The 24478-nt window shown below is 32.6% G+C and overlaps 1 protein-coding gene across 12 annotated transcripts in view; it reads right to left on the reverse strand.

Annotated features, from left to right (window-relative positions):
- The window catches only part of LOC139489323 (MAM and LDL-receptor class A domain-containing protein 1-like), a 124426-nt gene that overhangs the window by 22531 nt on the left and 77417 nt on the right, over positions 1-24478 (reverse strand). For 7 of the 12 annotated variants that reach the window (XM_071275622.1, XM_071275623.1, XM_071275619.1 and 4 more), the window contains 13 exons: positions 22100-22267; positions 21137-21225; positions 18959-19088; positions 18332-18507; positions 17068-17155; positions 12255-12422; positions 11503-11591; positions 8908-9037; positions 8282-8457; positions 6927-7014; positions 3301-3468; positions 2338-2426; positions 89-218 (listed from right to left, as the gene is read on the reverse strand). In XM_071275622.1, the coding sequence (XP_071131723.1) occupies positions 89-218; positions 2338-2426; positions 3301-3468; positions 6927-7014; positions 8282-8457; positions 8908-9037; positions 11503-11591; positions 12255-12422; positions 17068-17155; positions 18332-18507; positions 18959-19088; positions 21137-21225; positions 22100-22267 (1689 nt within the window). Of the gene's footprint in view, positions 1-88; positions 219-2337; positions 2427-3300; positions 3469-6926; positions 7015-8281; positions 8458-8907; positions 9038-11502; positions 11592-12254; positions 12423-17067; positions 17156-18331; positions 18508-18958; positions 19089-21136; positions 21228-22099; positions 22268-24478 lie in introns of all 12 variants that reach the window. The other 5 variants (XM_071275621.1, XM_071275620.1, XM_071275626.1 and 2 more) reach the window with 5 other exon arrangements.

The raw sequence follows: 24478 nt of genomic DNA on the forward strand, positions 1-24478 counted from the left end.
ATCTATGATGAGTTTATTTCTATAATAAGTTATATCACAGAATATCGTTTTATTGATAATCCCTTAAAAAAAATAATATATAATTTACCATTTAAGTTTATTGACGATTCCAACCTAGCCACATCGTTGCTACCTATTGGCGAAGAAACTTCTACATACTTGTATTTACTGCCTTCTACAGCTGATTGTGGTCCAGTGCCTCCAGTTGGAGTGCTTCCCTATATATAATTACATAAATAAAGTACTATAAATTATCTTTAAAGAATGTTTCTATATGTATATATCTTTTTAATTTAGAACAAACATTTCTACAATTGTCCCATTATAACTCCCTCAGGCAAAGATGACCTTAGATGGATTTGGCTATTTTTAGGTATGTTTTGGTCATAAAACTCTTCAACTGTTTGGGTACTTATACATCCTTGGCTTTCAAATATTCAGTTTTAAGTGTTCCCGAAGAAGTAAATCCAGAGAAGCACTTCAGAAGCATTAAATTTATTACTTGCTATTTTTTTTTAAACCTGCTTTGAAGGGAAATCTTGTCTAGCCCGTATAAAAAAGTAGATGTGGAACAATTAAAACGAGAAAACTTACGAACTAATTTTGAATAATGAAGGAAAAACAAACATGTAACACAGCAACAAACAATAACCATTGAATAACAAGCTCCAGACTTAATTGGGAACGGCACATACATAATGTGGTTGGAATGTGGTGGGGTTGAAAATGTTTGCAGGCCTACCCTCTCCTAACCTAGGACAGTGGTGTAAACAAAGGTTGTAAGCACAAAAGGGTAAAGATTGCTTTAATTTGTCAGTGGGAAGTAAAATTAAATAGTGTAATGTCAATAAAGAATTGGTTGTAGCTGATTCAACTACAATTCTGGACAATTAGTAATACTTTCAATTTTTAAAATTGACTCAATAACATCATTTATAATTTTAGAAGAGATATTAGATTTCTGTACCTTGCAAAAGTTTCATAATTTTCTTGACAGGTGTAACCTCGTTTTGTGACTTGAATATCTGAGCATATATAACATTGATAAACATCAATGGACTATAATTTGTGAATCAAAAAGGTAGTGGTAAGCCTTGGAAGATTTAGATATCAAGTCAGTAACATAGGGGAGTTGTAAGCCTTGGAAGATTTAGATATCAAGTCAGTAACATAAGGTAGTGGTAAGTCTTGGAAGATTTACTGATATCAAGTCAGTGGGCTTTACCCAACACTACCTTGAACTTTAACCTGCACACTCGCACTATCATTTTCTGTGTTCAGTGGACCGTTAAATTTGGGTTAAAACTCTAATTTAAAGATCATATCATGATAAGGAAATGTGAACTAAGTTGCAAGTTGATTGGACTTCAACTTCATCAAAATCTACCTTGACCAAACACTTTAAACCGGAAGTGAGTCAGACAGACATACAAATGTATAACAATTGAAAGAAAGATCAATGAACGGAAACCCAGACCGAAAAACATAATGCACCTATTTAATAAGGCATAATAAGAGACATAAAAACCACTGAGTGGAAGTTAATGGGTACTTTTACATCCCATACAACAAAAGGTCTTCAATATCTGAGAGAACTCACAGTTACTAACAGCTATAGTTCAAAGCCAGTAACAAAAATCATGCATCTAAGATTAAATTATTAATCTGTTCATGATGAAGTTAAACCTAGGCATCTAAGACTAAATTATAAATCTGTTCATGATGAAGTAATACCCAGGCATCTAAGACTAAATTATAAATCTGTTCATGATGAAGTTATACTTAGGCATCTAAGACTAAATTATAAATCTGTTCATGATGAAGTTATATTTAGGCATCTAAGACTAAATTATAAATCTGTTCATGATGAAGTAATACCCAGGCATCTAAGACTAAATTATAAATCTGTTCATGATGAAGTTATATCCAGGCATCTAAGATTAAATTATAAATCTGTTCATGATGATGTAATACCAAGGCATCTAAGACTAAATTATAAATCTATTCATGATGATGTAATGCCCAGGCATCTAAGACTAAATCATAAATCTGTTCATGCTGAAGTAATACCTAGGCATCTAAGACTAAATTATAAATCTGTTCATGATGAAGTAATACCTGGGCTATTTGATCATCTATACACAAATTGAATTTACAGTATATCTGTTTATATTTCTTTTTATGTTTTGTACTGATATATTAAACATATAAATTCTATCATCTTATGTTTTTGTAATGTAATTGATTGTAATGATAAATGTTTGTTCTTAGTTTGTGTGTTGTTGACAATCTATATTTTGGATTTTACATGAATAAACTCTTTTTACTTTGACTTACACTTCTAAGGGTCCAATCAAAATCATCATTTGTAGCTTCAACCAAAAAACATGGAGCACCATCTTCAAATGTACATGTCTGGGTGCCATCTGAAAATGAAGAGAAAAACGTAGAGCACCACCCTCAAATGTACATGTCTAGGTGCCATCTGAAAAGATAAGAGAAAAACATGGAGCACCACCCTCAAATGTACATGTCTAGGTGCCATCTGAAAAGATAAGAGAAAAACGTAGAGCACCACCCTCAAATGTACATGCCTAGGTGCCTTCTGAAAAGATAAGAGAAAAACATGGAGCACCATCTTAAAATGTACATGTCTAGGTACCATCTGAAAAGATAAGAGAAAAACATACAGCAACACCCTCAAAAGTACATGTCTAGGTGCCTTCTGAAAAGATAAGAGAAAAACATGAAGCAACATCTTTAAATGTAAATGTCTGAGTGCCATTTTGACTTTGAACCAGCATGTCCGAGCACTGTTAGTGAAGGTAACCAGTCGAAAATATATAAACTCTGGAGTCAAAAGTTGGTAATATGAAAGTAGTCTATTCAAGAATAGTTTAAAAGTCTCATCATCTGGAATTTAAAAATCAGGATTTAATTATATGGTGACAAGAGAAAAGACACATTATTTTATAAGATACTGTAAATTCAGAAATAATTTCTTGCATTTATTATTGCGATTTTTTCATTTTAGACTTAAATGCGATTTTAATTTTTATTATTGCGTTTACAACTCTGTTGCATTTTTCGCAATAATAAAAACGTTGCAATAATTTCTAAATTTACAGTATTCAAGATTTGTCATTTATTTCCCTGATATTCTGGATGAGAAGGCTTCTACCCCCCTTTTCATCCTCTACAACTGATATTCTGGATGAGAAGGCTTCTACCCCCTTTTCACCCCCTACAAAGTGATGGTAAAGATGTACAGATGTAATCATAAAACATCAAAATAATTACCTGTTGGTTGAGACGTAGTTGGTGAAGCAGTAGTTGGTGTAGCGGTAGTCGGATTAGTTGTAGTTGGTGCAGCGGTAGTTGGTGCAGCCGTAGATGTAGTTGGTGCAGCTGTAACTGGTGCAGCCGTTGTTGGAGCAGTGGTAGTTGGACCAGATGTAACTGGGTTGCCTGTAAAATAATGGACCTTTTACCATGATTTCTAATTAGACTGAGACAACTTTTTAAAATATTTCTTGTTTCTATTTCTTTATCAAAAATAATAATATATAAGATACTTATTATACTCGTAAAATTTGAAAGCACAATCCCGAAGGTAATACAATACACTTAACTGCGGCCAAGCTTAGCGAAAGGTAGTGTGACGTAATCAGTCAAACAAACTTTATTAGATTAACTCGTTAAGGAACGATCGTTTTCATTGGTCAATTCAAACCTTTGACCTCACACTTGCGAACTAGAACACGCGTACAGTTAAATGGACTGGTCAGTATTCATTTAGCCGGTCAAGATTGTTATAACCTTCCATCGTCGTAAGCACATAGATGATTGTGTGCTTGATTATCCCATAGCAATTCTTATTTTTATACATCTGCATGTAAAATTCATTCATTTTATAATTTTGTGTAATAGTAAAATTTTAAACTTTAAAATCTTAACATTTTTCACGTCGAAATATTTAATTCAACTGTCTCCTCTCAGTTGGTTCTGAATTAAACGATCTACCATTTATTTAATTTTGATTGGGGGAGACTTGGATGAAACTTTTATTCTTTTTTAGTTGTAATCTCAGTCCTGTCTTTTTATTTTCAGTCTGTTCGGTTCTGCCTTGTTTTTATTAGTTTTTTTTTTAACATAAATCGTCATCCTGCCTGTTTTTTTTTTGCCAAGTTTGCTCATCTGTCTTTCGCAAGTTTTATGTATTTGACTAAAGATAGTGTGATTTTTTTTCTGATTCAGTTTACTTGATTTTGAGGAAAAAAAACACGAAATTTTAAGAAAATTCAGATAATCTTACCAACCATGCTTTGTTTAGAGAGATGGCAAACAATGTCACAGTGGAAGGAAATGTACTTTATAAATTCCAGCGATATATTTCATGAATTTGATAAATAACTGTTTTGCTATTCTCGGTTGAAAACGAAAGTAAATTATATATTGTAAATGAGATCCTGATCATAAGTAACTACGACATTGAAAGAAATTAAAAGTGGTTCATTATTCATCCGTATAAAAGCGGCACATGCATTTTTATTTTATCCTTATATTTTTCATAATGCGGTACAAGATAATTGTGTTGCTGTAGTATAATATATCGACACAACTATTTGAAATTCACAAAACATCTATATAATTCTTTTGACTAAAGATTCGTAAACTTAACAAATTCTTGTTTTTACGTTCGTAGTAACATAGTACATCCCATTGTCAGTCACCTGTGTCAATTCACGTGCACACTACTACTGTTGTGGTTTTTGAATCTTTCGGCCAATGAAATGAGACGTTACAAGTTGTTTGTTTGTGATACGCCAGAATGTTATCAATAAACTATCAATCACTAAACATTACTCCATTTCAGTGTAACTTCCATTTAAATGGAAGAACATAGTTATCAGGGCTTCCAAAACGGTCATATATTCCGGTCATTTGTATAATGTCCGGTAAAATCCGGCTGGGCAAAGCATGAAACGGTCATCTACTTTTTAGTTTTCAAAGCTTTTTCGGTCATTTAAGATAATTCACGATCTTTTTGTCCCAACCTTTTGCCTCTGACATCCACACATTTCCGGTCATAAATGTGACATGATGATTAATTACTATCAAAACAACCACTACTTCAATTCTTTCTAATTTTAATCAAGGCTAATTAGTTGTTGGACAGCTGAAGGTGACAGGTAAACTATTTTCAGTACTGGACATCGTAAAAATTGATCGGTCTATACTATTTTCTTCCATTTCAGCGGTTATTATCTAATTGATTTAGTCCAAAAGATTAAAATTCTAAGAAATTAGTTTATCAACATGATTTGATGAAAAATTTAAAAAGGTTTTAAATGAAAAATCGTCAAACTACGTTATATGAACTAGAACACATGTGCGCATGTGTACATGTGGGAAATTTAATCATGCTTCCAACATTTCTTTAAAAATGCTAAAATTATCATTGATACCCGTATCCAATGTTCATTTCAAGTATTTTGTTGAAGAAATAACGCGGAAAGAGCTTCTTCACTCAGTCGTGCTTTGTAAACGTACACGGATTTTACGTATCCGTTTATGGTCCGTGCTTTACCATTGTCAAGTCAACATCCAGTTTTAAGAAAATGTGATTTTAATCTCCATGGAAATGAGATGTGCCAATGCTTATACAACTGTATACCAAATATGATTGACCTACCACTTGCCGTTCACCATAAACTACACCTAATCACAAACTAATACATTGTTCTAGCCGTCGAGCCCGCAAACGCCGGAAACAGCATACCTATGTATCGCTTTTTGACTCCAAGCGAGACAAAAAAAAACCAAGAATGTGTCCATAGTACACAGATGCCCCAATCACACTATCATTTTCTATGTTCAATGTACCGTGAAATTGGGGTTAAAAATTTGGCACTAAAATGAGAAAGATCATATTATAGGGAACATGTGTACTAAATTTCAAGTTGATTTAACTTCAACTTCATCAAAAAAAAGTACCTTGACCAAAAAATTTAACCTGAAGCAGAACAGATAGATAAACGGACCAACAGACCATAAAACATAATTCCCCTCTTCTATCTTGGTTGGACATAAAAACTTTATAACACTCACCAGTAAGTGGTATTTAAAGGATGTTCCCTACTCTGGCCTTTATTAATCTTGTAGGCTTTTTAATTTTAGTTTCTTGTGTATATTGTGGAGTGTAGTATAACGTGCATTATCACTTAACTAGTATACATTTTTGTTTAAGGGCCAGCTGAAGCATGCCTCCAGATGCGGGCATTTCTCACTGCATTGAAGACCAATTGGTGGCCTTCAGCTGTTGTCTGCTCTTTGGTCGCCTTGTTGTCCCTTTGACACATTCCTCTTTTCCATTCTCAATTTGATATCAAAACTTTAAAATACTCACCATAAAGTGGTTTATTTTCCCGTGGTTTAGATTTTACTATTTAAAGGATATTCCCTACTCTGTTAGGGTTAGGGTTACTTAACAGCACATATTCTTGAGTCACTACTTTAATCCAAGTAGTGCCAATAAAATTTACCCTTACTCTTTTTTTCATAATATACTGTACTCAAGGTTCCAGGAGATGTGCCTTGATTGACAGGTTATTTACAGAAACAAAAACAGATCCCAGATGTGGTAAAGTAAACATGAGGGGCTTCGGCTGTTGTCTGCTCTATGGTCAGTTTGTTGTCTCTTTGACATATTCCCCATTTCCATTTTCAATTTTATATGATATCACAATAATAAACATACCACCAGAACACACTCCGGGCATTAGTTGTATATTATCTATAGCAATATCTCCCTAACCCTAACCACAATAATTAACATACCACCAGCACACACTCCAGGCATTAGTTGTATATCATCTATAGCAATATATCCCTATCCCTTACCCTAACCACAATAATTAACATACCACCAGCACACGCTCCAGGCATTAGTTGTATATCGTCTATAGCAATATCTCCTTTCCATGATGTTACTTTATTAGCTTCTATAAATAACTGGAAGATAAACAATTTTTAAAATTAAAACACCTCATTATATCTCGGTAAAAAAAACAATTCTTGGAAAAATTTCATGGTAATTGATGTTTGATTTTAGCCAAAAAGTTTGATTTTTGTGAATTGATTTATTTTTAGTGAAGTTCAATAAATGGTGAAGAATAAAAAATGTTTTTCATGGATATTTGATTTTGCTTTTTACAAAGTCACGTCCTCAGATAATTTAAAGTTTGTAGAAAATCAACAAAAATAGGAACTGAATGAAAAATAATGAATCTTCTATGTCAGAAAATTAACTACTGTAAAAGCAGAAATTTTTGTGGTGGATTTAATTTCATTGTTTTTAAGTGGAAAGAATATATTCACGAAATTAAAAAACCCACGAAAATTAATCTTCATATACTATCACTTCCATTTAATGAAAACCACAAAATTAAATCCCCATTAAATCTTATATATAGACAAAACCACAAAATGTTAACCCCACAAAAATTAATGTTTTTACAGTAGTTTATTATTATAATTTATCAGTGATTTCCTTAATATTTTATTCAAATTCAAAGAAATTGTTTAGGGGGATCACAACAATAAGCAGGAAACTATTGAACTAAAGACCCTGTGTTGCTCACCTAGGTCTATGTTCATCTTCAACAATGGACACATTCGTAATTGAAAGACAATAACTCAAATAACTAGTAGTCTGACCATTTCAGCCATTGGAGTTATTTGAACAAATTGTCTTGTTGATAATTTTCATAATTTGAATTTTCTCTCTATCCATTTATATAATTTTCAAGATGAAAGGCAAAAATGAAAAAAAAGGTCAAATTGATAATTAAGGGGCTTCAACACAAGTAAAAGATGTTCAACAGTTCTGACTTTAAAGAACACAATAGGTCTCAACTTTCTACAAATTTCTGCCCTTCAGATTTTATCTTTTTATAGAAGTTTTTAGATAAGACATAATGGTTAATTTATAGCTCTGTGGACCATACAATTTTTTTTTTGACAATTTTTCTCTCTATTCATTTTTTTTCTTACCTTTTATTCTATAAATATTGTTCTCTATTTTGTAATCCCATCCAGAACCTATATCATTTATATAAAGACATCTAATTGTATACAAAAAGTAAAATCACAAAAATACTGAACTCAGAGGAAAATCAATTCCGAAAGTCCATAATCACATGGCAAAATCAAATAACAAACTTTCATTCCTGCAATTTATACCATTTATATAAAGACATCTAATTATAAACAAACAAACCTTCATTCCTGCAGCATTAGAAATTGTAACCATTTCCTTGTTCCACCGGTTACCAAGGTTACCAGATTCTATAAATACTTCATTTTCAGGGGCTGTAACTCCGGTTGATATTTTGAGATCTCCCATTGTATCCAAACCAAACATGTGATATTGAAACGTCAAACAATAGTCACCTGCTGTTAAGGAAAAAAACAATATATTCTATATTCAATAACAAATTGCTGAAATTCTTTTTTTAAAGATCAAATAAGCAAATATTTTTTTTCTTCATCTTTTTGATTTTGTACTGTTTTTAACGGAAGGCTAGCATATTCTCTTTATTCATGAGACATTTACTTTCTTTTGGTTGCATTTTACTGGTTTTTACAGAAAGGCTAGCATATTCTCATTGGTCAAAACTTTTAGGAAATTTGGACCTCAATGCTCGTCAACTTCATACGTTATTTGGCGTTTTTAACTTTTTTGAACTCGAGCGTCACTGATGAGTCTTTTTTAAACGACATGCGCGTCTGGGATACATACAAAATTTAATCCTGGCATCTATGATGAGTTTATTTCTATAATAAGTTATATCACAGAATATCGTTTTATTGATAATTCCTTAAAACAAATAATATATAATTTACCATTTAAGTTTGTTGATGATTCCAACCTAGCCACATCGTTGCTACCTCTTGGTGAAGAAACTTCTACATACTTGTATTTACTACCTTCTACAGCTGATTGTGGTCCAGTGCCTCTAGATGGAGTGCTTCCCTATATATAATTACATAAATAAAGTACTATAAATTATTTTTAAAGAATGTTTCTATATGTATATACCTTTTTAATGACTCTTTCAGTCTTAGTCAAAATTAAATCTCCCTCAGGCAAAGATGACCTTAGATGGATTTGGCTATTTTTAGGTATGTTTTGGTCATATAACTCTTTAACTGTTTGGGTACTTATACATCCTTGGCTTTCAAATATTCAGTTTTAAGTGTTCCCGAAGAAGTAAATCCAGAGAAGCACTTCAGAAGCATTAAATTTATTACTTGTTATTTTTTTATTTTTTTTTAAACCTGCTTTGAAGGGAAATCTTGTCTAGCCCGTATAAAAAAGTAGATGTGGGACAATTAAAACGAGAAAACTTACGAACTAATTTTGAATAATGATGGAAAAACAAACATGTAACACAGCAACAAACAACAACCACTGAATTACAAGCTCAAGACTTAATTGAGAACGGCACATACAGAATGTGTTGGGAATGTGGTGGGGTTGAAAATGTTAGCAGGCTTACCCTCTCCTAACCTGGGACAGTGGTGTAAACAAAGGTCGTAAGCACAAAAGGGTAAAGATTGCTTTAATTTATCAGTGGGAAGTAAAATTAAATAGTGTAATGTCAATAAAGAATTGGTTGTAGCTGATTCAACTACAATTCTGGACAATTGGTAATACTTTCAATTTTTAAAATTGACTCAATAACATCATTTATAATTTTAGAAGAGATATTAGATTTCTGTACCTTGCAAAAGTTTTATAATTTTCTTGACAGGTGTAACCTCGTTTTGTGACTTGAATATCTGAGCATATATAACATTGATAAACATCAATGGACTATAATTTGTGAATCAAAAAGGTAGTGGTAAGCCTTGGAAGATTTAGATATCAAGTCAGTAACATAGGGAGTTGTAAGCCTTGGAAGATTTAGATATCAAGTCAGTAACATAAGGTAGTGGTAAGTCTTGGAAGATTTAGATATCAAGTCAGTATGCTTTACCCAACACTACCCTGAACTTTAACCTGCACACTCGCACTATCATTTTCTGTGTTCAGTGGACCGTAAAATTGAGGTTAAAACTCTAATTTTGCATTAAAATTAGAAAGATCATATCATGATAAGGAAATGTGTACTAAATTGCAAGTTGATTGGACTTCAAGTTAATCAAAATCTACCTTGACCAAACACTTTAAACCTGAAGTGAGTCAGACAGACATACAAATGCATAACAATTGAAAGAAGGATCAATGAACGGAAACCCAGACCGAAAAACAAAATGCACCTAATTAATAAGGCATACTAAGAGACATAAAAACACTGAGTGGAAGTTAATGGGTACTTTAACATCCCATACAACAAAAAGTCTTCAATATCTGAGAGAACTCACAGTTACTGACAGCTATAGTTCAAAGCCAGTAACAAAAATCATGCATATAAGATTAAATTATAAATCTGTTCATGATGAAGTAATACCCAGGCATCTAAGACTAAATTATAAATCTGTTCATGATGAAGTAATACCAAGGCATCTAAGACTAAATCATAAATCTGTTCATGATGAATTAATACCCAGGCATCTAAGACTAAATTATAAATCTGTTCATGATGAAGTAATACCCAGGCATCTAAGACTAAATTATAAATCTGTTCATGATGAAGTAATACCAAGGCATCTAAGAATTAATCATAAATCTGTTCATGATGAAGTTATACCCAGGCATCTAAGACTAAATTATAAATCTGTTCATGATGAAGTAATACCCAGGCATCTAAGACTAAATTATAAATCTGTTCATGATGAAATAATACCCAGGCATCTAAGACTAAATTATAAATCTGTTCATGATGAAGTTATACCTAGGCATCTTAGACTAAATTATAAATCTGTTCATGATGAAATAATACCTAAGCATCTAAGACTAAATTATCAATCTGTTCATGATGAAGTAATACCAAGGCATCTAAGACTAAATTATAAATCTGTTCATGATGAAGTTATACCCAGGCATATAAGATTAAATTATTAATCTGTTCATGATAAATTTATACCTAGGCATCTAAGACTAAATTATAAATCTGTTCATGATGAAGTTATACCCAAGCATCTTAGACTAAATTATAAATCTGTTCATGATGAAGTAATACCCAGGCATCTAAGACTAAATTATAAATCTGTTCATGATGAAGTTATACTTAGGCATCTAAGACTAAATTATAAATCTGTTCATGATGAGGTATACCTAGGCTATTTGATCATCAATACAAAAATTATTTACAGTATATCTGTTTATATTTCTTTTTATGTTTCGTACTGATATATTAAACATATAAATTCTATCATCTTATGTAATTGTAATGATAATTGATTGTAATGATAAATGTTTGTTCATAGTTTGCGTGTTGTTGACAATCTATATTTTGGATTTTACATGAATAAAATCTTTTTACTTTGACTTACACTTCTTAGAGTCCAATCAAAATCATCATTTGTAGCTTCAACCAAAAAACATGACGCACCATCTTCGAATGTACATGTCTGGGTGCCATCTGAAAATAAAAAGAAAAACGTAGAGCACCACCCTCAAAAGAATATGCCTAGGTGCCTTCTGAAAAGATAAGAGAAAAACATGGAGCACCACCCTCAAATGTACATGTCTAGGTGCCATCTGAAAAGATAAGAGAACAAGAATGTGTCCATAGTACACGGATGCCCCACTCGCACTATCATTTTCTATGTTCAGTGGACCGTAAAATTGGGGTCAAAACTTTAATTTGGAATTATTATTAGAAAGATCATATCAAAGGGAACATGTCTACTAAGTTTAAAGTTGATGTTACTTTAACTTCATCAAAAAATACCTTGACCAAAAACTTTAACCTGAACTTCGCACTATCCTTTTCTATGTTCAGTGGACCATGAAATTGGGGTCAAAACTATAATTTGTTATTAAAATTATAAAGATCAAATCATGGGGAACATGTGTACTAAGTTTCAAGTTGGTTGGACTTCAACTTCTTCAAAAACTACCTTGACCAAAACCTTTAACCTGAAGCGAACGGACGCACAGACTACACATCACTTTGGCGGATAGTTCAACAATGTTATGCAAAACACTATTCTTACAGTCTGAAATTAAAAGATAAGTTTTCATCCAATTAAATTCGAAAACAGTACATTTATATTGTTCCATAAAACATCAAAATAATTACCTGTTGGTTGAGACGTAGTTGGTGAAGCGGTAGTTGGTGCAGCGGTAGTCGGTTGAGTTGTATTTGGTGCAGCCGTAGATGTGGTTGGTGAAGGCGTAGTTGGTGCAGCTGTAACTGGTGGAGCCGTTGTTGAACCAGCGGTAGTTGGACCAGATGTAACTGGGTTGCCTGTAAAATAATGGACCTTTTACCATGATTTCTTATTAGACTGAGACAGCTTTTTAAAATATTTCTTGTTTCTATTTATCTTGTTCAAAAATAATAATATAAGATACTTATTATACTCGTAAAATTTGAAAGCACAATCCCGAAGGTAATACAATACACTTAACTGCGGCCAAGCTTAGCGAAAGGTAGTGCGACGTAATCGTCAAACAAACTTTATTTGATTAACTCGTTAAGGAACGATCGTTTTCATTGGTCAATTCAAACCTTTGACCTCACACCTGCGAACTAGAACACGCGTACAGTTAAATGGACTGGTCAGTATTCATGTAGCCGGTCAAGATTGTTATAACCTTCCATCTTCGTAAGCACGTACATGTTTGTGTGCTTGATTATCCCATAGCAATTCTTACTTTTATACATCTGCATGGAAATTCATTCATTTCATAATTTTGTGTAATAGTAAAACTTTAAACTTTAAAACCTTAACATTTTTCACGTCGAAATATTTAATTCAACTGTCTCCTCTCAGTTGGTTCTGAATTAAACGATCCACCATTTATTTTAAATTGATGGGGGGAGACTTGGATGAAACTTTTTATTCTTTTTTAGTTGTAATCTCAGTCCTGTCTTTTTTATTTTCAGTCTGTTCGGTTCTGCCTTGTTTTTATTAGTTTGCCCAGATTTTTGTTTTAACATAAATCGTCATCCTGCCTGTTTTTTTTTTGCCAAGTTTGTTTATCTATCTTTAGCAAGTTTCATGTATTTGACTAAAGATAGTGGGATTTTTTTCTGATTCAGTTTACTTGATTTTGAAAAAAAACCCACGAAATTTTAAGTAAATTCAGAACATCTAACCAACCATGCTTTGTTTAGAGAGATGGCAAACAATGGCACAGTGGAAGGAATAGTACTTTATAAATTCCAGCGATAAATTTCATGAATTTTATAAATAACTGTTTTGCTATTCTCGGTTGAAAACGACCGTAAATTATATATTGTAAATATTTAATAAATAGTTACATAGAAAACTGTCAGTTTTTAAAAGGGTGTTTATTCATTACATGTATTGATAAAAAGATGAGTCCCTTCTTGTGCAATTATGTAAAATTTCGTTTATCAGTTTATTACACATAGATATAGGAAGATGTGGTATGAGTGCCAATGAGACAACTCTCCATCCAAATTACAATTTATAAAAGTAAACCATTATAGGTCAATGTACGGCCTTCAACACGGAGCCTTGGCTTACACCGAACAATAATCTATAAAGGGCCCCAAAATTACTAGTGTAAAACCATTCGAACGGGAAAACCAAGGGTCTAATGTATGATTTTGTATTTCATTTTAAATACGCATGTATACTACACGTCACTTTGGCGGATAGTTCAACAATGTTCTGCAAATCACTATTCTTACGGTATGAAATTAAAAGATAAGTTTTCATCCAACTAAATTCGAAAACAGTACATTTATATTGTTCCTTATAAACTACGATATTTCTCACCAGTATTTATTAATTTTTTTAGTTCCACACATACAAAAGAAAACATCTTCGGCGATGTAACATTTTAATCCTTTTTCAACTAACATGCCTTCACTGAATTCATTTGAATTTCGTGGTGACCATGATAGTACATTGCATACTTCGTCTTCATTCACGTGCACACATGATACAATTTTTTTTTCTATACTTCGGGGACAATTTGCTCGTTTATGATACGTAATTTCAGAAAGACCAAACGCTTAGCTACTGTGTAACGTTATGTGTGTTCGTTTCATAGCATGAAAACACGAGAAGAGGAATGTGCAACCCATCATAAATTATTGTAAATATTGTAATGGATCAGTATTATGAGATCCTGATCATAAGTAACTACGACATTGAAAGAAATTAACAGTGGTTCATTATTCATCCATATAAAAGCGGCACATGTATTTTTATTTTATCCTTATATTTTTCATAATGCGGTACGTACAAGATAATTGTGTTGCTGTAGTATAATGTATCGACACAACTATTTGAAATTCACAAAACATCTATATAATTCTTTTGACTAAAGATTTGTAAACTAAACAAATTCTTGTTTTTACGTTCGTGGTACCATAGTACATTCCATTGTCAGTCACCTGTGTCAATTCACGTGCACACTACTACTGTTGTGGTTTTTGAATCTTTCGGCCAATGAAATGAGACGTTACAAGTTGTTTGTTTGTGATACGCCAGAATGTTATCAATAAACTATCAATCACTAAACTTTATTTATTTCAGTGTAACTTCCATTTAAATGGAAGAACAGAGTTCAAATCAGGGCTTCCAAAACGGTCATATATTCCGGTCATTTGTATAATGTCCGGTAAAATTCCGGCTGGGCAAAGCATAGTTTTCAAGGTTTTTTTCGGTCATTTTAATATAATTCACGATCTTTTTGTCCCAACCTTCTGCCTCTGACATCCACACATTTCCGGTCATAAATGTGACATGATGATTAACTACTATCAAAACAACCCCTACTTCAATACTTTCTAATTTTAATCAAGGCTAATTAGTTGTTGGACAGCTGAAGGTGACAGGTAAACTATTTTCAGTACTGGGCATCGTATAAATTGATCGGTCTATTCACAATTATTTTCTACCATTTCAGCGGTTATTATCTAATTGATTTAGTCCAAAAGATTAAAATTCTAAGAAATTAGTTTATCAACATGATTTGAAGAAAAATTTAAAAGGGTTTTAAATGAAAAATCGTCAGAACTACGTTATATGAACTAGAACACATGTGCGCATGTGAACAGGTGGGAAATTTAATTATGCGTCCTACATTTATTCAAAAAATGCTAAAATTATCATTGTAGCCGTATCCAACGTTCATTTCAGTATTTTGTTGAAGAAATAATGCGGAAAGAGCTTCTTCACTCAGTCGTGCTTTGTACACGTACCCGTTTATGGTCCGTGTTTTACCATGATTGTCAAGTCAACATCCAGTTTTAAGAAAATGTGATTTTAATCTCAATGGAAATGAGATGTGCCAATGCTTATACAACTGTGTACCAAATATGATTGACCTACCACTTGCCGTTCACCATAAACTACACCTAATCACAAACTAATACATTGTTCTAGCCGTCGTACCCGCCGACGCCGGAAATAGCATACCTATGTCTCGCTTTTTGACTCCAAGCGAGACAAAAAAAACAAGAATGTGTCCATAGTACACAGATGCCCCAATCACACTATCATTTTCTATGTTCAGTGGACCGTGAAATTGGGGTTAAAAATTTGGCACTGAAATGAGAAAGATCATATTATAGGGAACATGTGTACTAAATTTCAAGTTGATTGAACTTCAACTTCATAAAAAAAAATTACCTTGACCAAAACATTTAACCTGAGGCAGAACAGATAGATAAACGGACCAACAGACCAGAAAACATAATTCCCCTTTTCTATCTTGGTTGGACATAAAAACTTTATAACACTCACCAGTAAGTGGTATTTAAAGGATGTTCCCTACTCTGGCCTTTATTAATCTTGTAGGCTTTTTAATTTTAGTTTTTGTGTATATTTTGGAGTTTAGTATGACGTCCATTATCACTTAACTAGTATACATTTTTGTTTAGGGGCCAGCTGAAGCATGCCTCCAGATGAGGGCATTTCTCACTGCATTGAAGGCCAATTCGTAGCCTTCAGCTGTTGTCTGCTCTTTCATCGCGTTGTTGTCCCTTTGACACATTCCTCTTTTCCATTCTCAATTTGATATCAAAACTTTAAAATACTCACCATAAAGTGGTTTATTTTTCCGTGGTTTAAATTTTACTATTAAAAGGATATTCCCTACTCTGTTAGGGTTAGGGTTACTTAACATCCCATATTCTGGAGTCACTACTTTAATCAAAGTAGTGCCAATAAAAATTACCCTTACTTTTTTTTTCATAATATACTGTACTCCAGGTTCTAGGAGATGTGCCTTGATTGGCAGGTTATTTACAAAAACAGAAACAGATCCCAGATGTGGTAAAGTAAACATGAGGGGCTTCGGCTGTTGTCTGCTCTATGGTCAGTTTGTTGTCTCTTTGACATATTCCCCATTTCCATTTTCAATTTTATATGATATCACAATAATAAACATACCACCAGCACACACTCCAGGCATTAGTTGTATATTATCTATAGCAATACCTCCCTTACCCTTACCCTAACCACTATAATTAACATACCACCAGCACACGCTCCAGGCATTAGTTGTATATCATCTATAGCAATATCTTCCTAACCCTAACCCTAACCACAATAATTAACATACCACCAGCACACGCTCCAGTCATTAGTTGTATATCATCTATAGCAATATCTCCCTAATCCTCACCCTAACCACAATAATTAACATACCACCAGCACACGCTCCAGTCATTAGTTGTATATCATCTATAGCAATATCTCCCTAACCCTAACCCTAACCACAATAATTAACATACCACCAGCACACGCTCCAGGTATTAGTTGAATATCATCTATAGCAATATCTCCCTTACCCTAACCCTAACCACAATAATTAACATACCACCAGCACAAACTCCAGGCATTAGTTGTATATCATCTATAGCAATATCTCCCTTACCCTAACCCTAACCACAATAATTAACATACCACCAGCACACGCTCCAGGCATTAGTTGTATATCATCTATAGCAATATCTCCTTTCCATGATGTTACTTTATTAGCTTCTATAAATAACTGAAAGATAAACAATTTTTAAAATTAAATCACTTCATTATATCTTGGTAAAAAAAAACAATTCTTGGAAAAATTTCATGGTAATTGATGTTTGATTTTAGCCGAAAAGTCTAATTTTTGTGAATCGATTTATTTTTAGTGAAGTTCAATAAATGGCCATGAATTAAAAATGTTTTCCATGGATATTTGATTGTGCTTTTTACAAAGTCACGTCCTCAGATAATTTAAAGTTTGTAGAAAATCAACAAAAATAGAAACTGAATGAAAAATAATGAATCTTCTATGTCAGAAAATTAACTACTGTAAAAGCAGAAATTTTTGTGGTGGATTTAAATTCATTGTTTTTAAGTTGAAAGAATATATTCACGAAATTAAAAAACCCACGAAAATTAACCTTCATATACTATATATATATAAATCCCCATTAAATCGTATATATAGACAAAACCACAAAATGTTAACCCCACAAAAAATAATGTTTCTACAGTAGATTATTATTATAATTTATATATCAGTGATTTCCTTAATATTTTATTCAAATTCAAAGAAATTGTTTAGGGGGATCACAACAATAAGCAGGAAACTTTTGAACTAAAGATCCTGTGTTGCTCACCTAGGTCTATGTTCATCTTCAACAATGGACACATTCGTAATTGAAAGACAATAACTCAAATAACTAGTAGTCTGACCATTTCAGCCATTGGAGTTATTTGAACAAATTGTCTTGTTGATAATTTTCATAATTTGAATTTTCTCTCTATCCATTTATATAATTTTCAAGATGAAAGGCAAAAATAAAAAAATGGGTAAATTCATAATTAAGGGGCTTCAACACGAATAAAAAATGTTCAACAGTTTTGACTTGAAAAATACAATAAGTAGAGCTCAATCTTCTACATATTTATGCTTGTCAGATTTTCTCTTTTTATAGAGGTTTTTAAATAAGACATTATGGTTAATTTATAGCTCTGTGGACCATACAAATTTTTTTGGACCATTTTTCTCTCTATTCATTATTTTTTTTAACCTTTTATTCTATAAATATTGTTCTCTATTTTGTAATCCCATACAGAACAAATATAATTTATATAAAAACATCTAATTGTATACAAACAAACCTTCATTCCTGCAATTTATACTATTGATATAAAGACATCTAATTATAAACAAACAAACCTTCATTCCTGCAGCATTAGAAATTGTAACCATTCCCTTGTTCCACTGGTCACCAAGGTTACCAGATTCTATAAATACTTCATTTTCAGGGGCTGTAACTCCGGTTGATATTTTGAGATCTCCCATTGTATCCAAACCAAACATGTGATATTGAAAAGTCAAACAATAATCACCAGCTGTTAAGGAAAAAAACAATATATTCTATATTCAATAACAAATTGCTGAAATTCTTTTTTTAAAGATCAAATAAGTAAATATTTTTTTTCTTCATCTTTTTGATTTTATACTGTTTTTAACAGAAGGCTTGCATATTTTCTTTATTCATGAGACATATACTTTCTTCTGGTTGCATTTTACTGGTTTTTACAGAAAGGCTAGCATATTCTCATTGGTCAAAACTTTTAGTAATTTTGGTCCTCAATGCTCTTCAAGTCTTTGTATGTTATTTGGCCTTTTAAACTTTTTTGAACTCGAGCGTCACTGATGAGTCTTTGTAGACGAAATGCAAGTCTGGTGTAAATACAAACTTTAATCCTGGTATATATGATGAGTTTATTTCTATAATAAGTTATATCACAGAATATCGTTTTATTGATAATTCCTTAAAACAAATAATATATAATTTACCATTTAAGTTTAATGACGATTCCAACCTAGCCACATCGTTGCTACCTATTGGCGAAGAAACTTCTACATACTTGTATTTACTGCCTTCTACAGCTGATTGTGGTCCAGTGCCTCCAGATGGAGTGCTTCCCTATATATAATTACATAAATAAAGTACTATAAATTATCTTTAAAGAATGTTTCTATATGTATATATCTTTTTAATTTAGAACAAACATTTCTACAATTGTCCCATTATTATTACTCCCTCAAGCAAAGATGACCTTAGATGGATTTGGCTATTTTTAGGTATGTTTTGGTCATATAACTCTTCAACTGTTTGGGTACTTATACATCCTTGGCTTTCAAATATTCAGTTTTAAGTGTTCCCGAAGAAGTAAATCCAGAGAAGCACTTCAGAAGCATTAAATTTATTACTTGCTATTTTTTTTTAAACCTGCTTTGAAGGGAAATCTTGTCTAGCCCGTATAAAAAAGTAGATGTGGAACAATTAAAACGAGAAAACTTACGAACTAATTTTGAATAATGAAGGAAAAATAAACATGTAACACAGCAACAAACAATAACCACTGAATAACAAGCTCCAGACTTAATTGGGAACGGCACATACATAATGTGGTTGGAATGTGGTGGGGTTGAAAATGTTTGCAGGCCTACCCTCTCCTAACCTGGGACAGTGGTGTAAATACAAAAGGGTAAAGATTGCTTTAATTTGTCAGTGGGAAGTAAAATTAAATAGTGTAATGTCAATAAAGAATTGGTTGTAGCTGATTCAACTACAATTCTGGACAATTAGTAATACTTTCAATTTTTAAAATTGACTCAATAACATCATTTATAATTTTAGAAGAGATATTAGATTTCTGTACCTTGCAAAAGTTTTATAATTTTCTTGACAGGTGTAACCTCGTTTTGTGACTTGAATATCTGAGCATATATAACATTGATAAACATCAATGGACTATAATTTGTGAATCAAAAAGGTAGTGGTAAACCTTGGAAGATTTAGATATCAAGTCAGTAACATAGGGGAGTTGTAAGCCTTGGAAGATTTAGATATCAAGTCAGTAACATAAGGTAGTGGTAAGTCTTGGAAGATTTACTGATATCAAGTCAGTGGGCTCTACCCAACACTACCTTGAACTTTAACCTGCACACTCGCACTATCATTTTCTGTGGACCGTTAGATTTGGGTTAAAACTCTAATTTAAAGATCATATCATGATAAGGAAATGTGTACTAAGTTGCAAGTTGATTGGACTTCAACTTCATCAAAGTCTACCTTGACCAAACACTTTAAACCTGAAGTGAGTCAGACAGACATACAAATGTATAACAATTGAAAGAAAGATCAATGAACGGAAACCCAGACCGAAAAACATAATGCACCTATTTAATAAGGCATAATAAGAGACATAAAAGAGTGGAAGTTAATGGGTACTTTTACATCCCATACAACAAAAGGTCTTCAATATCTGAGAGAACTCACAGTTACTAACAGCTATAGTTCAGAGCCAGTAACAAAAATCATGCATCTAAGATTAAATTATTAATCTGTTCATGATGAAGTTATACCTAGGCATCTAAGACTAAATTATAAATCTGTTCATGATGAAGTAATACCCAGGCATCTAAGACTAAATTATAAATCTGTTCATGATGAAGTTATACTTAGGCATCTAAGACTAAATTATAAATCTGTTCATGATGAAGTTATACTTAGGCATCTAAGACTAAATTATAAATCTGTTCATGATGAAGTAATACCCAGGCATCTAAGCCTAAATTATAAATCTGTTCATGATGAAGTTATACCTAGACATCTAAGACTAAATCATAAATCTGTTCATGATGATGTAATACCCAGGCATCTAAGACTAAATCATAAATCTGTTCATGCTGAAGTAATACCTAGGCATCTAAGACTAAATTATAAATCTGTTCATGATGAAGTAATACCTGGGCTATTTGATCATCAATACACAAATTGAATTTACAGTATATCTGTTTATATTTCTTTTTATGTTTCGTACTAATATATTAAACATATAAATTCTATCATCTTATGTATTTGTAATGTAATTGATTGTAATGATAAATGTTTGTTCTTAGTTTGTGTGTTGTTGACAATCTATATTTTGGATTTTACATGAATAAAATCTTTTTACTTTGACTTACACTTTTAAGGGTCCAATCAAAATCATCATTTGTAGCTTCAACCAAAAAACATGGAGCACCATCTTCAAATGTACATGTCTGGGTGCCATCTGAAAATAAAGAGAAAAACGTAGAGCACCACCCTCAAATGTACATGTTTAGGTGCCATCTGAAAAGATAAGAGAAAAACATGGAGCACCACCCTCAAATGTACATGTCTAGGTGCCATCTGAAAAAATAAGAGAAAAACGTAGAGCACCACCCTCAAATGTACATGCCTAGGTGCCTTCTGAAAAGATAAGAGAAAAACATGGAGCACCATCTTAAAATGTACATGTCTAGGTGCCATCTGAAAAGATAAGAGAAAAACATACAGCAACACCCCCAAAAGTACATGTCTAAGTGCCTTCTGAAAAGATAAGAGAAAAACATGAAGCAACATCTTTAAATGTAAATGTCTGAGTGCCATTTTGACTTTGAACCAGCATGTCCGAGCACTGTTAGTGAAGGTAACCAGTCGAAAATATATAAACTCTGGAGTCAAAAGTTGGTAATATGAAAGTAGTCTATTCAAGAATAGTTTAAAAGTCTCATCATCTGGAATTTAAAAATCAGGATTTAATTATATGGTGACAAGAGAAAAGACACATTATTTTATAAGATACTGTAAATTCAGAAATAATTTCTTGCATTTATTATTGCGATTTTTTCATTTTAGACTTAAATGCGATTTTAATTTTTATTATTGCGTTTACAACTCTGTTGCATTTTTCGCAATAATAAAAACGTTGCAATAATTTCTAAATTTACAGTATTCAAGATTTGTCATTTATTTCCCTGATATTCTGGATGAGAAGGCTTCTACCCCGCTTTTCATCCTCTACAACTGATATTCTGGATGAGAAGGCTTCTACCCCCTTTTCACCCCCTACAAAGTAATGGTAAAAATGTACAGATGTAATCATAAAACATCAAAATAATTACCTGTTGGTTGAGACGTAGTCGGTGAAGCAGTAGTTGGTGCAGCGGTAGTCGGATTAGTTGTAGTTGGTGCAGCGGTAGTTGGTGCAGCCGTAGATGTAGTTGGTGCAGCTGTAACTGGTGCAGCCGTTGTTGGACCAGTGGTAGTTGGACCAGATGTAACTGGGTTGCCTGTAAAATAATGGACCTTTTACCATGATTTCTTATTAGACTGAGACAACTTTTTAAAATATTTCTTGTTTCTATTTATCTTTATCAAAAATAATAATATATAAGATACTTATTATACTCGTAAAATTTGAAAGCACAATCCCGAAGGTAATACAATACACTTAACTGCGGCCAAGCTTAGCGAAAGGTAGTGTGACGTAATCAGTCAAACAAACTTTATTAGATTAACTCGTTAAGGAACGATCGTTTTCATTGGTCAATTCAAACCTTTGACCTCACACTTGCGAACTAGAACACGCGTACAGTTAAATGGACTGGTCAGTATTCATTTAGTCAGTCAAGATTGTTATAACCTTCCATCGTCGTAAGCACATGGATGATTGTGTGCTTGATTATCCCATAGCAATTCTTACTTTTATACATCTGCATGTAAAATTCATTCATTTTATAATTTTGTGTAATAGTAAAATTTTAAACTTTAAAATCTTAACATTTTTCACGTCGAAATATTTAATTCAACTGTCTCCTCTCAGTTGGTTCTGAATTAAACGATCTACCATTTATTTAATTTTGATTGGGGGAGACTTGGATGAAACTTTTATTCTTTTTTAGTTGTAATCTCAGTCCTGTCTTTTTATTTTCAGTCTGTTTTGACTAAAGATTCGTAAACTTAACAAATTCTTGTTTTTACGTTCGTAGTAACATAGTACATCCCATTGTCAGTCACCTGTGTCAATTCACGTGCACACAACTACTGTTGTGGTTTTTGAATCTTTCGGCCAATGAAATGAGACGTTACAAGTTGTTTGTTTGTGATACGCCAGAATGTTATCAATAAACTATCAATCACTAAACATTACTCCATTTCAGTGTAACTTCCATTAAAATGGAAGAACATAGTTCAAATCAGGACTTCCAAAACGGTCATATATTCCGGTCATTTGTATAATGTCCGGTAAAATTCCGGCTGGGCAAAGCATAAAACGGTCATCTACTTTTTAGTTTTCAAAGCTTTTTCGGTCATTTAAAATAATTCACGATCTTTTTGTCCCAACCTTTTGCCTCTGACATCCACACATTTCCGGTCATAAATGTGACATGATGATTAATTACTATCAAAACAACCACTACTTCAATTCTTTCTAATTTTAATCAAGGCTAATTAGTTGTTTGACAGCTGAAGGTGACAGGTAAACTATTTTCAGTACTGGACATCGTATAAATTGATCGGTCTATTCACAATTATTTTCTTACATTTCAGCGGTTATTATCTAATTGATTTAGTCCAAAAGATTAAAATTCTAAGAAATTAGTTTATCAACATGATTTGATGAAAAATTTAAAAAGGTTTTAAATGAAAAATCGTCAGAACTACGTTATATGAACTAGAACACATGTGCGCATGTGTACATGTGGGAAATTTAATTATGCTTCCTACATTTCTTCAAAAATGCTAAAATTATCATTGATACCCGTATCCAATGTTCATTTCAAGTATTTTGTTGAAGAAATAACGCGGAAAGAGCATCTTCACTCATTCGTGCTTTGTAAACATACACGAATTTTACGTATCTGTTTATGGTCCGTGTTTTACCATTGTCAAGTCAACATCCAGTTTTAAGAAAATGTGATTTTAATCTCCATGGAAATGAGATGTGCCAATGCTTATACAACTGTATACCAAATATGATTGACCTACCACTTGCCGTTCACCATAAACTACACCTAATCACAAACTAATACATTGTTCTAGCCGTCGCGCCCGCAAACGCCGGAAACAGCATACCTATGTATCGCTTTTTGACTCCAAGCGAGACAAAAAAAACCCCAAGAATGTGTCCATAGTACACAGATGCCCCAATCACACTATCATTTTCTATGTTCAGTGTACCGTGAAATTGGGGTTAAAAATTTGGCACTAAAATGAGAAAGATCATATTATAGGGAACATGTGTACTAAATTTCAAGTTGATTGAACTTCAACTTCATAAAAAAAAAAGTACCTTGACCAAAAAATTTAACCTGAAGCAGAACAGATAGATAAACGGACCAACAGACCATAAAACATAATTCCCCTCTTCTATCTTGGTTGGACATAAAAACTTTATAAAACTCACCAGTAAGTGGTATTTAAAGGATGTTCCCTACTCTGGCCTTTGTTAATCTTGTAGGCTTTTTAATTTTAGTTTCTTGTGTATATTGTGGAGTTTA

The sequence above is a fragment of the Mytilus edulis genome, chromosome 9 (genome assembly GCF_963676685.1).
Source record: "Mytilus edulis chromosome 9, xbMytEdul2.2, whole genome shotgun sequence".
Lineage (NCBI taxonomy): Eukaryota > Metazoa > Mollusca > Bivalvia > Mytilida > Mytilidae > Mytilus > Mytilus edulis.